The sequence below is a fragment of the Durio zibethinus genome, chromosome 24 (genome assembly GCF_047325235.1).
Source record: "Durio zibethinus cultivar Kanyao isolate XHJ-2024 chromosome 24, ASM4732523v1, whole genome shotgun sequence".
Lineage (NCBI taxonomy): Eukaryota > Viridiplantae > Streptophyta > Magnoliopsida > Malvales > Malvaceae > Durio > Durio zibethinus.
In genome coordinates this window covers 15,691,994-15,706,045 of record NC_143185.1, presented here as the reverse complement: position 1 = coordinate 15,706,045, position 14,052 = coordinate 15,691,994, and the positions used below count along the sequence as shown (strand labels likewise).

Below are 14,052 nucleotides of genomic sequence, written 5' to 3'. Positions count from 1 at the left end.
GAACTATCATCCATCTATTGATGTTATAGACTGAAGAGTTCATTGTAATATTTCAACTTAAAATTTATATTTTACAGGTTTTGGATGGGACATCGGATGTTTGGAATGCATTATGCTCCAGATATAGGTCCTTCACTCCCTCCTTTTACATTTCATTCCAGGGATGGGGGAAACGCCCGCTGGCTGGCTTGTATTTATGTCTTTTACCCTTGGACAATCATGGTTGTAGCCTAAGCTGGAATCCTATTGGCTATACCGTAAATTCCTGACATCTGAAATTTATTACTAGTAAAACAAAAAGCTTTAGCAATATTCGGAATCCTAAATTTTTTTTTCTTTCCATTTCTTTTCGCCGTTCGTTGTTTGTAGAAGATAGGGGCTTCTGTGTTAAAATGCTGGGATGGAGAGAGTATTAGGATGGAAGGAAATCATGAGCTGCCCCGTGTGGGGGCGGCAAAAGTAGCAAAATTAAGAATCCGCTTGGGGTCAAGGTTTTGAACCCGACGTGAATCGAATACGCAACCTTCGCATCTGGAGTCAGACGCACTACCATTGCGCCACGGATCCGAGATATGCAAACGTTCACCAGTAAATTTAATATGTGGTTTAAATATAAAAAGCAAGAATTGAATGGAATATAAAATTCTCTAAAAATATTTAAGTCTATTTAATGTGATGGTAAATGGCAACACTTTTACAATATAAAAAAATAAATATAATCAAGAGAAAACAAGAATAAAAATAAATCAATGTCATTTTTGAGACAGTGTTAATGGATTGGGCTAAGCTAAATTTATATTTGATATTAACAATTTATATATTTATTCAATCCAGTTTGAAATTTTAGGTTTCAAAATTTTTTAAATCCACTCTAAATTAAAAAAATAAATTTTAAATTCACCCATTAAATTTTATTTATATAATTAAAATTAAAAAATATGTAATTAAATTAAGTTTAATGAAATTATATTTAATTTACATATATATTAAAAATAAAAATAAAAATTATATATCTAAAATAAAAAATAAAAATTAAGTTTAATAAAATATATATAATATATATGTGAATTAGTTTATATATAATTCACATATATATAAAAATTAAAAATATATATATATGAATTTGGATTAGGTCAAATCGATTTCAGACTTTAAATCTTTTGTTTAAGATCCGTATCGAAATTTAAATAAATCTAAAAATTAAGTTCAAGTTCATTTAACAAGTTTTAATTTTTTATCCAAATTCTCTCAAAATTTGAATGAATCTATAAGTTTTGGGTGCATAGCCTAACTCTTGATCAGATCTATTAAAGTGGCTTATGATGATGAGTTTTTATATTCATGGCATTTAATTTTTTGGCAATAAATATTTTTAGTATAAAGTAAGTTGTTGTATGAGATAAAGAAAAAAATTTCAAATATTAATATTTAAAATTTAAATGTGTTGGATGCTAAAATCTTTATTTTTTAAGTTGAAAAGTTTGTTGATCTATCAAAAGATTAAATATTTAAATTGAGTTGATATTGACATTTGAGACTCTAGCTGGTTGAATTCATTGTACTTGAAAACAAAAATGGACATCCTACTAATCTTTTAATTACAGTACAAGGATAACCGATTAAAATAATTGCATAAACTAAAACTGTATTAAAAAAATAAAAAATTAAAACTATATTCTTAATTATTTTTAGAATCGAAACCTATTTGGCCATCTATGTCTATCCTACTCAAGTTCACAACCTAAGTATTCCTAGAGAGTTAACCCTTTTAGCTTGATCTTACATGAATTAATTTTGTAGCTTTTAAATATTCACTAAATGTTTTGGGCATCAATGTATTATGTATATTAAGGCATTGAATTTCGCTACCTTATTCTTTTAATTATCATTTTCTTTTTTATCTTCAAGCTCCAAGTTTTTAGCTTTCAAAATGCCCTAGCTGTAGGTGTAAAGGCTCTGTCTCAAGCTTTTATCCTGTTATCTCGGTGGAGATACCTACCGCATTGAAGCACCAGGTATTTCAGCGTTATTTGAATCTCATAAGAAATTTATTTGAGATTTGTTAAAGATTTGTTAGATATTACTTGATGGATAAGAAGACTTACAAAAGAAGAATTCTAAGATAAAGAAGATTCTTAATAGGCAAGTTTGACTTGTAGAAAAATAATTCTAAGAGAAAAGAGATTCTTAATAAGCCAGTTTGTATAGTTATAAATAGGTGAAGTTTTTACAAAGTTAGGTATAAGAAAAAGATATAAAAGAGTTGTAGGGTTTTATGGGCAGATACCCCATAAGACTACTAAGGATTTACGTCTTATGAGTATGTATATTTATTTATGAGTGGACTAGAGGAGACTGAAAGAATCCATATAGGTATGATGTATCGATGTATATGGATATGTGTTTGGTTGTATTAAAAGTGTGCACATGGGTATGTATTTGTTTGGGTTGAGAATAATCCACAAAACTAGAGGAGATTGAAAGGGTCTATGGGTATTGATTGTTGAGTGATTTATACGTTTTCATGTATGTTTGTAATTTTTTATAACTAGTGGATCTTGTTTCTCATCCGTGGACGTAGGCAGTTAGATCGAACCACATTAAATTATTATCTCTTATGTGTTTGATTAATTGTATGATTTCACTTCTGTTAGTGTGATTAGATTGGGGACATTTGGTCTAACAAGTGGTATCAGAGCTGTGATGATTCTCAACAAGTGATATCAAAGCATGGTTCGAGATATGAAAAGAGACAAACTTAGAGGAGCTCAATTCAAGAAAGGAGTTCAAGTTCGTATTTTGAAGATCGATTTACGTAAAACATGAAGATACATAAGAGAAAAGGATGGTGAGACTTTTATTGTAGGTGAAACCAAGTATGTCTAGTATGAAGACAGATGATTAATGAACTTTGAATCAAGGTAAAAATTGTTAGGAATAATGACTCAAATCCCATAAGAGATTTATTTAGAATTTGTTAAAGATTTATTTGAGATTTGTTAGATATTGCTTGATGGACAAGAAGAATTACAAAAGAAGAATTCTAAGAGAAAGATGATTCTTAATAGGTATGTTTGACTTGCAGAAAAAGAATTTTAAAAGAAAAGAGATTCTTAATAGGCAAGTTTGTATAGTTATAAATAGGTAAAGTCTCTACAAGATTAGGTATGAAAAAAAGATGTAAGAGAGTTGTAAGATTTATGGGTAGATACCCCATAAGATTACTGAAGATTTACATTTTATAGGTGTACATATTTATTTGTGAATGAACTAGATGAGAGGTATGAGAAAAAGATATAAGAGAGTTGTAAGGTTTATGGGTAGACATCTCATAAGATTACTAAGAATTTACATCTTATAGGTGTGTATATTTGTTTGTGAGTAAACTAGAGCAGATTGAGAGGGTCCATATAGGTATGATGTATGAGTGCATATAGGTATGTGTTTGGTTGTATTGAAAGTGTGCATATGAATATGTGTTTGTTTGGGTTGAGAATAATCCATAAAACTATAAGAGATTAAGAGGATCTATGGATATTGATTGTTAAGTGGTTTATATGTTTTGATGTATGTTTGTAATTCTTTACAACTAGTGAATCATATTTTTCATCTATGAAAGTAGATCGTTAAACCAAACCACGTTAAATTGTTGTCTCTTATATTTTTTATTAATATTTGATTTCACTTCCGCTGGTATGATTAGATTGGTGCCATTTGGCTTAACAAGTGATATCAAAACTGTGGTGATTCCTAACAAGTGATATCAGAGCATGGTTCGAGACATGAGAAGAGACAAGCTTAGATGAGCCCAATTCAAAAAAAAAGTTCAAGTTCGTGTTTTAAAGATTGATTTGCATAAAGCATGAAGATACACAAAAGAAAATGATGGTGATACTTCCATTGCAGGTGAAACCAAGTATGTCTAGCATAAAAACAGATAATTGATGTAATTTAAGTCAAGGTGGAGATTGTTAGAAATAATGACTCAAATCTTATAAGAGATTTGTTTGAGATTTGTTAGAGATTTATTTAAGATTTGTTAGATATTGCTTGGTGGACAAGAAGACTTGAAAAAAATAATTCTAAGAGACAGAAGATTCTTAATAGGCAAGTTTAACTTGCAGAAAAAGAATTCTAAGAGGAAAGAGATTCTTAATAGGCAAGTTTATATAGTTATAAATAGGTGAAGTTTCTACAATGTTATGTATGAAAAAAATATGTAAAAGAGTTGTAGAGTTTTATGAATAGACACCTCATAAGACTACTGAGGATTTACGTCTTATGGGTGTGTATATTTATTTATGAGTGGACTAAAAGAGACTGAGAGGGTCAACATAAGTATGATGTATAGGTACATATAGGTATGTGTTTAGTTGTATTGAAAGTGTGCATATGGATATGTGTTTGTTTGGGTTGAGAATACTCCATAGAACTAAAAGAGATTAAGAGGGTCTATGGGTATTGATTGTTGAGTGATTTATATGTTTTGATATATGTTTGTAATTCTCTATAACTAGTGGATCTTGTTTCTTATACGTAGATGTATATTAATTAGACCGAACCATGTTAAATTATTGTCTCTTATATATTTGATTAATTATTTGATTTCGCTTTTCGCTAATGTGATTAGATTGGGGCCATTTGGCCTAACATAAAGCACCAGGTATCTCAGCCTTATTTGAATCCCAGCAAAGTAATTCCAGCAATGGTGTATTGGATTGAAATAGCACTTGCAATTACTGCACTTATCTTTTTCTTTAAAGCATTGGCACGGAAAAGATGGGGCAAGAAGAAACTACTTCCTAGTCCGAGAGGACTTTCTATTCTTGAAAACCTTCTCATGTTAAAGGACAAACCTAACCGAGATCTTGAACCCTTAGCTCAAAATTATTGGCCCATCATGCACTTGCGCTTTGGCCTGGTGCGTATAATTGTTGCATACGACCTTGTTTTTGTTATCAGGCCATCTTTTGAAGCTGGCAAGTATATATATATATATATATATATATATAGCTTATAATCAGCAGAACTTGTCCCTTTCTTCATACGGGTCTGGCGCAACATGCGTAAGATCAAAGATGTGCACTCTAGAATTACTTGGTAACGTTAAAATAATTAATTCTTTCGAGTCCATGAGAAAGGAAAAGCTTCATGTTTTCATTGACTACATTCGAGACGCTGCCTGTGATCATGTTGCTGTTGATCTTAGTACTAAGTTCCCATCTCTTACTATTGACATGACTTGTAGAATGGTGCTTAGAACGATATTTGGATGATGATTTTGATGAGAGGGGCTTCAAAGCTGTAATTAGAGATCAGGGAATGCAACTAGGAGCAGCTTTTAATTTAGCTGATTATATTCCTCAAATTAAAGCACTTGATCTTCAAGACCTAGCAAAGCCCATGAAAGTGTTTTCCATGGTGTTTGATAAATTCTTTGTAAAGATAATTGATGGGCATGTTCAATTCAAAGATGATAACGAAACCGAGGACTTTGTTAATATTATGTCGAAATTCACGGGTTAGAAGAAACTGAGTTTCGTGTTGAGTGAGACAATATTGAAGCCATAATCTTGGTACTGATCTCCCACATCTCAACAAACAATATTTGATTTTCCCAAAGATAAAAAATAGGACTTGAAATTTAAAACCATTAAATCTACATTTTTCTTCTCTAATTTTCACGGTATCCTTGAATCTAGAAACCGTACTTCTTGCCGACAATTCCCTTGCAGGACATCCTTGTGGTGGTGGCTGCAATGGCACTTCAGCAACTACAATTGAATGGACACTATCCGAACTCATCAAGCTTCCACAGGTAATGAATAAAGTCCAAAAAGAGTTGGAAAATGTGGTGGGTCTGCAAAGAATGGTGGAAGAATATGATGTAGAGAAATTGGACTGCTTGGATATGGTTGCGAGAGAAAACTTAAGGTACCGTTGTTGGTCCCTCGTGGGGCTCTGGCAGACTACATAGTTAATGGCTTTCACATGCCCAATAATTTCGAATCTTCATCCTATGGGTCCTTGGCCCAGAAGCTTTTTCCATAGATATTTATTAAGTGACATTGACATCCGAGGACACAACTTGCAACTAATCCCGTTCGGTTCTGGCTGTAAAGGCTGCCCTGGAAAGCAACTGGGTCCCACTATGGCTCGGCTTGTGGTGGCACACTTTGTTCATTGCTTTGATTGGGAGCACCAGACGACGCGCTTCGACAACTAATTGCGCTTAGGTTCATTTTGTCCATTGTGTATTTGAATAATTACTGCTAGCTAATTGCACAAAAAGGAGATGCGCTGAGAATTCTACTGAGATTATGAATTAAGTAATTTGTTATCAAGTGTTCAAGGTCAATGATGCTAACAAGTATAAGAGACAAAGGGAGAAAATTGATAACTCAGCTACAGGATACCACTGAGCTGGAACCAGCTGGCTTGAAGACACAAAATTGACTGAAGAAAAAATTGTGATCCGCAACTCGATATCAAATTCAACTAGATGAAAGCGATAAGACGAAGGAGAAAATATTAAAACATTATTTTTTTAGACTCAATGCAAGCCTAAATGCAACGCCGGCTTAAACCTATTCAGAGAATCCGGACATCAAGGGTCTCTATCACTGCTAAAAAATAACTTAACATTTCTACAACATTTAAAATGAAGTTTTTTTTCCTGTTTTTCTAACTCTAGCTTCAGACATGATCAGATATGAAACTGAATTGAACAAATGTGATGTTGTGATGGTCCCAAAAAATTATTATAGAAATGTGACATCATTTGTTGTATATTTAAAAAGCAAAATGTTAATTCATTATACGACATTTAATTCGAATTTTTTTGTGTACTATGACTGTTCTAGATAAGATAAATATTAGATTAAGTAGAGGCAAGTGGTCATTGAACTTTGCTTCTGTTTATTTTCCCTTCTGTCTTTAAGCTCCACCCCATGGTATCAGTATCCCAGTTGCAGAAGTAAGGACCGTGTCTCAGGCTTCTGCCCTGCTTTAACCTTTGTTGAAGCAGCCGGTGATGGAGTGGTCATGGACAATTCTTGCAGTTTCTACACTTATCTTTTTCTTTCACGCATTGAGATGGAAAAGAAGGGCCAAAAACAAGAGATTACCTCCCGGTCCGAGAGGGCTTCCTATTTTTGGAAACCTTTTCATGGTGGGGAACAAACCTCACCAAGATCTTCAACAGTTAGCCCAGAAGTATGGCCCCATAATGCACTTACGCTTTGGCCTGATGCCTGTAATTGTTGTCTCATCCCCTGAAGCTGCCGAGCTATTCCTCAAGACATATGACCTTGTTTTTGCTAGCAGGCCACCTCATGAAGTTGCCAAGCATGTTGGTTACAATCAGCAGAATTTGTCCTTCTCCCCATACGGTTCCTATTGGCGCAACATGCGTAAGATATGCACTCTAGAGTTGCTTAGTAACCTCAAAATAAATTCTTTCAGTTCCATGAGAAAGGAAGAGCTTTTTCTTTTAATTCAGTATATTCAAGAGGCTGCTTCTGCTCGAGTTGCAGTTGATCTTAGTGCTAAGGTCTCATCTCTTACTACAGATATTTCTTGTAGAATGGTGCTTGGAAAGAAATATAGTAATGATGATTTCAACGAAAAAGGCTTCGAAGCTATAATTCGAGAGGGCATGCAAACAATTGCAGCTTTTAATTTAGCTGATTACATTCCTCAAATTAAAGGACTTGATCTTCAGGGTCTAACAAAACGCCTGAAAACTATTGCCAAGGTTTTTGACGACTTCTTTGAGAAGGTAATTGATGAGCATGTTCAATCCAAAGATGAAAACAGAATCATGGACTTCGTTGATGTCATGCTGGGATTCATTGGATCTGAAGAAACTGATCAGTACCATGTCGAGCGAGACAATATCAAAGCAATAATATTGGTACTCTTCTTTTGTGCACGTTTACTTGTCCATTCACTCCATTGTGCCTTTTGGTCTAAAAAATGTTTGTTTATGACAATTTTGCAGGACATCCTTGCAGCTTCAATGGATACTTCAGCTACTGCAATTGAGTGGACACTGTCCGAACTCATCAGACATCCACGGTTGACAAAGAAAGTCCAAAAAGAACTGGAAAATGTAGTAGGCATGGACAGGATGGTCGAAGAATCAGACTTGGAGAAATTGAAGTACTTAGACATGGTTGTGAAAGAAAGCTTTAGGCTTCACCCCGTGGTACCATTGCTGCTCCCGCATGCATCTATGGAAGACTGCATAGTGAATGGCTATCACATACCCAAGAATTCACGAATCTTCATAAACGCATGGGCCATCGGTAGGGACCAAAAGGTTTGGACTGATGCAGAGAAGTTTTATCCAGAGAGATTTGTTGGAAGTGACATTGATCTTCGTGGACGCAACTTCCAGCTAATCCCATTTGGTTCTGGCCGCAGAGGCTGCCCTGGAATGCAACTGGGTCTCACTATTGTTCGGCTTGTGGTGGCACAATTGGTGCATTGCTTCGATTGGGAACTCCCGGATGATATGTTGGCTACCGACTTGGACATGACTGAGGATTGTGGTCTAGTATGTCGTAGGGCTAAGCATCTCCTGGCTATACCAACCTGGCGCCTAAAAACATGAGAAAATGGCTGTGTAATTTCTACTAGAGTATCTTTTCTGGATATATTTGTTGCCTTCTCTAGTACTTTAGCTTTTCTCGTTAGAACGCAAGTTTTGGATTTATCATATCTAATTATCATGATTAAATAAATAAGATCTAGATTAATTGCCTTTTCTTTTGGATGTCCAATTTAAAACAAAGTATCCTAGCATTTTTTTAGACTTACAATCATAAGATGCACTGATATAATATTAAAATTTTAATTTAAAATTCGATTGGATAAATCATAAAATTAAAAAAAAAAAAACTTTAATAGAAGATTGTTTTGATTTAATTCAGCTTATTATTTTTGCTGCAAATTTATAAATGAAGCAATATTATTATTATCTATACCTTTATGTAAAGTAAGTTTGACCCTATGGAGAAAAAAAATATATTTGATTTATCTTTGTATACTCATGTATGTATAATTTACAGATTATTAATGTTAATAATGGTTAAAATCTAAATAATTTATAAATTTCATATGCCAATTTTAGCGTTAAATTATAATGATTAAAATGGAAGGTATTACATTTTATCATAAATTGCATTATCTATAAGAAAACAAAAACATATATTAGACCAATGAATAAAAAGTCCACCTTAAAGAAGTTTGTTTTTCCAGCAACGGCGTCGCTGCTTATTTTATCCTTCTACCCTAAACGTCGTCGTTACTTGATCGAGAGTGTATTTAGAATTGAATTTGCAATTCTGCATTATGAAGATTGAATTTTAAACCCTAAAACCCGCTGCACAGAATTCCTCAAAAACCTTAATGCAAACCCTCAAATCATCTTCCATTTTCTCAACTTCCTATTTTCTCAATTTTTCGTTAAAACCCAAATCATTTATTTTTATTCTCTCATATTCTTCTTCCACCTCTGTTTCGAATCCGCCCCTTTTCAATTATCTTGTAAAAAACTTGGATTTCACTGAAACCCAAGCTGTTTCAATCTCTAACCGTTACTCTCATGTCAAATCCGTCCAAAAGGCACAATCGGTTGCCAATTTTTTTCAAAGTCTTGGCTTTTCCAATGCCGAAATAGCCTTTGCTGTCCGTTTGGAGCCCCAAATTCTGTTTGCTGATGTAGAAAAGAAGCTTAGGCCAACAATCAAACTTTTTCAAGATCTGGGTCTTGTGGAACCCCATCTGGGTAAGTTCTTTTCCAGGAATTCTACGCTTTTAACTTGTAGTTTAGATAAAAAGTTGATTCCTTCTATCCAATTTGTCAAGAAAATTTTAGGGAATAATAATGAAGACTTGTTTAAGGTCTTCAGTAGGTGCAATGGTTTTATTGCTAGAGATGGCATATCAAAGTTGTCGAGAAACATTGAGTATTAGGAAAGCTGTGGGATTGTTGGGTCTCAGCTCTCAAAGTTGTTAACGAGACAACCTAGGATTTTTAGGATGCGAGAATCGGCATTAAGGGATCTCGTTACGAGGGTTGTAGATATGGGGATTTCGACTGGTTCGAGGATGTTAGTGCATGCTATTCATACCTTGAGTTGCTTGAGTGAACAAACATTTAAGAAGAAATGTGAATTACTTAAGACTTTTGGTTTTTCAGACAGTCATTGCCTGGTTATGTTTAGGAAGAACCCAGGTGTTTTTAGGGTCTCTGAGAAGAAAATGAAGTTAGGAATTGAGTTCTTTCTTAATGTGGCAAAGTTTGATAAGAATGTTTTGGCTTCTAGGCCAATTCTTTTGATGAGTAGTTTGAAAGATCGTGTGATTCCTAGATACCGAGTTTTGCAGATTGTTAAGTCCAAGAAGTTGTTGAAAACGGATCGGAGTTTTCTTTACATCTTGGAATATACAGAGAATGAATTCTTGGAGTTCATATCAAGGTTTCCAGATGATGTGGAAGAACTGTTGATGGCTTACAAAGCTCATCTTTTGCACACTTGTTCTTCGGAAGAAGAAGAAAACACATGATAAAAGTCTGTTTCTAGGCCAATTCTTTTGATGAGTAGTTTGGGAGATCATTTGATTCCTCAAGATTGAGTTTTGCAGATTACTAGTTAGAAGGAGTTGTTGAAAATGTTTTGGAGTTTTCTTTACATCTTGGAATATACAGAGAATGAATTCTTGGAGTTCATGTCAAGGTTTCCAGGTAATGTGGAGGAACTGCTGATAGCTTACAAGGCTCATCTTTTGCACACTTCTTTTCTAGAAGAAAAAACATGCCAAGTCTGTTTTTATTTAATTTGGTTTTACTTTGTCAAAGGCCACTTTTGGGCTTTCATGTTGATTCGAGATGGTCCTGGTATACTAATGTGTCATTTAATTTAGTTTATATTTGATCTATACACTTAACAGTGTATAGAGTTTATATTTTATGCCATTTTTTGTTTTGACTATTTTGAGACAAATTTGTTCAGCTTTTCTTCATCATGAATAAAGTTCATCCTTTCGCTGTCTTCAAAAAGAAGAAAAAAAAAAAACACTTCAGAGGAAAAGAAAGGCTTGATGTGGTGATGTTTAATTTATGATTCATCAATTATGCATATGTGGTATGGATTTCATGTATGAGACTAACAAAGATGGAATAGACATAAAAGAATTAGAGAGGATACCCTAAATAGCTGTGAGCTATTACACCTTTTTTTTTTTAATGTGCTACTTAATAAAAACAATGTTAAATTGGTATCTAATTTTATTAAATTATTTTAATCCCTAAGATCGTTAGAATAAACATTAATGTAGTTAACAGTGATGTGGATGAGACATGATTATTACGTGATAGTGATGTGATTGTATCTTGTAATATTAAAAAAAAAAAAAAAACTAAAAGATAAAAAGTTTTTTTTATTATTTTTAAATTATTTTATTTTAAAAGTTTTGTATTTTTATTTTTTAAAATATGACATGTGGTATCCGCATTATTCTCATATGGTAATCACATGTAATTCACATCAATGTTGATTGCCACATTAACACTTATTTTAATGATTTTTAAAATTTGGAATAACTTAATAAATAAAAATGAAATTTAAGTAACTATTTAAAATTTTTTAATTTAGATATCACATTAAAAAATACAATAATTAGAGTTTATTTATGATATTAACTCAAAGATAAGTATTACTAACATTCATACCAACTTGACAACAAGTGAGGTATTGAGTTGATAATAAAGAATTTTGTCCTGAAGCCAACCAGACCAAGATAAAACAAATAAATGAAAATGTTAGTTATATAAAATTTTCCAAGATAATTTCAGTGAAAATCAACTGAAATTTTGAGAAAAACGTTCTCGTTTTTTTGAACTAAAAATTAATGACTTAGCTAAAATTATTAGAGTTAAACCTATGATTTATATCAAACATGATATAGATAAGTTTGAAATTCAAATTTTAAAACTTTTCAAGAAAGGTTTAATTGAACAAACAGATAACCCTCATTTTAGTATTGCATTGCTTGTCAAAAAACATTCTAAACAAAAACGTGGTCAAGCCCTATGATAATCAACTATAAAAGGCTTAACCAAAATTTTGTTTTTGATGGATATTTTATCCCAAAAAAAGATGTTTTAATCAATTTAGCAAAAGATGCTAAATATTTTAGTAAATTTAACTGTAATTTTAGTTTTTGGCAAATAATGCTTACCAAAAAGTCAAAATCATTGACTACTTTTTGTGCACCAACAAGCTATTACCAATGGACTATTATGTCATTCAAATTATGTAATGCCTCTCAAATCTTTCAGGTGAATGGATAAAATTTTTGCAAAACATAAAAAATTTTATTGTGTATATATTGATGATATTTTAGTTTTTTTCTAAAAATCTAATTGAGCATAAAAAACATCTTAATATTATTGTTTAAGAGTTTGTCAAACATGGTATTATACTCAGTTAAAAAAAGATTGAGTTAGAAAAAATTAAAATAGGATTTTTAGGATTAAATCTCTCATCATATGGTTTTACTCTTCAAGATCATATTATTTCAAAAATTAAAGATTTTCCAGAATAACTAGAAAATATAAAACATTTGCAACAATTCCTTAGTCCTTTTAACTATGGAAAACAATTCTTCAAAAATTTCTCTAAAAAGGAGAAAATTCTACAAGAAAAATTGATAAAAGATATTGAATTTTCTTGGATAGACCAAGATTCTGGTATTATCAAACAAATAAAATTAGAACTTGCTACTATTTCAAAAGTATATTTACCTAAACAAGGTGATTATATAATCTTGGAAACAGATGCTTTAAATGAACACTAGGGATGTGTTTTAAAAGCAAAAGTTCAAAAATAAACTTATTTATGGTTATAATTTTGGCAAGTTCAAACAGAACGAAATCAAATATATTATATTTGAAAAAGAATTATTAGCCATTAAAAATATTATTTTTAAATTTCATATTTATCTTGCACTTGAACATTTTACAATCAGAACTGATAACCAATATGTTCGAGATTTCTTAAAAAATAGAAAAATAGAAACTAATCCAAGATGGATTAGGTGATATAATTTTTTATGTCAATATACTTTTAGTATTGAATTTATTAATGGTGATAAAAATTTTCTTGTAGATTATCTTAGCATGCCAGAGGGATAGAGTTAAAAAACCTCTACAGCAGCAAGAATGATAGAGAACAATACAAAAAAGGCAAACTAAAAAAGTTTCCTCTTCTTCCTTTTCCTCTACAAATACTAAATCATATCTTAACCAGGGATATACACTTTTTATTAACCCTCAAAGAGGATATTTACCGCATTAGATTCCTTAAATGCCCTATTTTATCTTTCCACAAAAACTTGTAACACAACCAGTACTACAAATCCTTAAAATCTTTCACCATTTTCTTAGGATCCAAACCAATAAACCTTATTTCTTATTCAAAAATTGTACAATCAATAAAAAAATTGTTGAAAGATACAAAAATGACAAATGTAGAAATAAAAAATTTCTACAATCCTGGTCTTTCTGTTCACATATACAATATGTTCAACAATATTTGAAAATCCCATCTCTCTCAAAACAAATCGAATTTTAGAAAAAAGATGACTAAATTAGCTGAATTTTTAGTTAAACAAGCTAAAAAAAAGTAGCTTTTTGATGAATTGGTTTTCAAAAATCTTTGTTCTTCATATCTGCTAAATTAGCAAGACGTAGATTTCTTTGAAGAAAACCATATTCTATTCAAGAAATAAAAAATTCTTCTAACCTTACTAGATTTGGGAAGTTGAGAAACTTATGTTTGGTCCTCCCTTGGAACCAATAATGGATGGAATTGAAAATTTTTGAACTACTAAACCAAGTAATTTAGAAAATACTCAAATTCATCAAGATATCACTTCCAAACAGGAATATCCATGATGAATTATGCCAAAATTCTTTTGACTCAAGTTAGTCGTTTATCATATCTCAAAATTTCTGCCCAAATAGATGGACGAAGAATTTTT

General features: G+C 32.0%; 1 protein-coding gene and 2 pseudogenes across 1 annotated transcript; all 3 read left to right on the top strand.

The window, feature by feature from the left end:
• LOC149511966 (cytochrome P450 71AU50 pseudogene) overlaps positions 1 to 6,226 on the top strand; it is a 37,171-nt pseudogene extending 30,945 nt beyond the window's left edge.
• A 684-nt stretch (positions 6,227 to 6,910) lies between these two features.
• On the top strand, positions 6,911 to 8,772 carry LOC149511965 (cytochrome P450 71AU50-like). Its single transcript, XM_089753569.1, has 2 exons — positions 6,911 to 7,915; positions 8,003 to 8,772. The coding sequence occupies exons 1-2, from the start codon at positions 7,034 to 7,036 to the stop codon at positions 8,615 to 8,617; spliced, it is 1,497 nt and encodes a 498-aa protein (XP_089609695.1). The 5' UTR covers positions 6,911 to 7,033; the 3' UTR covers positions 8,618 to 8,772.
• Positions 8,773 to 9,308: 536 nt separating this feature from the next.
• Positions 9,309 to 10,711, top strand: LOC149511964 (transcription termination factor MTERF8, chloroplastic-like; annotated as a pseudogene).
• Positions 10,712 to 14,052: the final 3,341 nt, after the last annotated feature.

What these genes read in the sequence shown, in the direction of transcription:
- LOC149511965 (XM_089753569.1), top strand. Translation starts at nt 7,034, where the DNA reads ATGGAGTGGTCATGGACAATTCTTGCAGTTTCTACACTTATCTTTTTC. An exon ending in ATATCAAAGCAATAATATTG is followed by an intron (nt 7,916 to 8,002) that starts GTACTCTTCTTT and finishes ACAATTTTGCAG; the next exon opens with GACATCCTTGCAGCTTCAAT.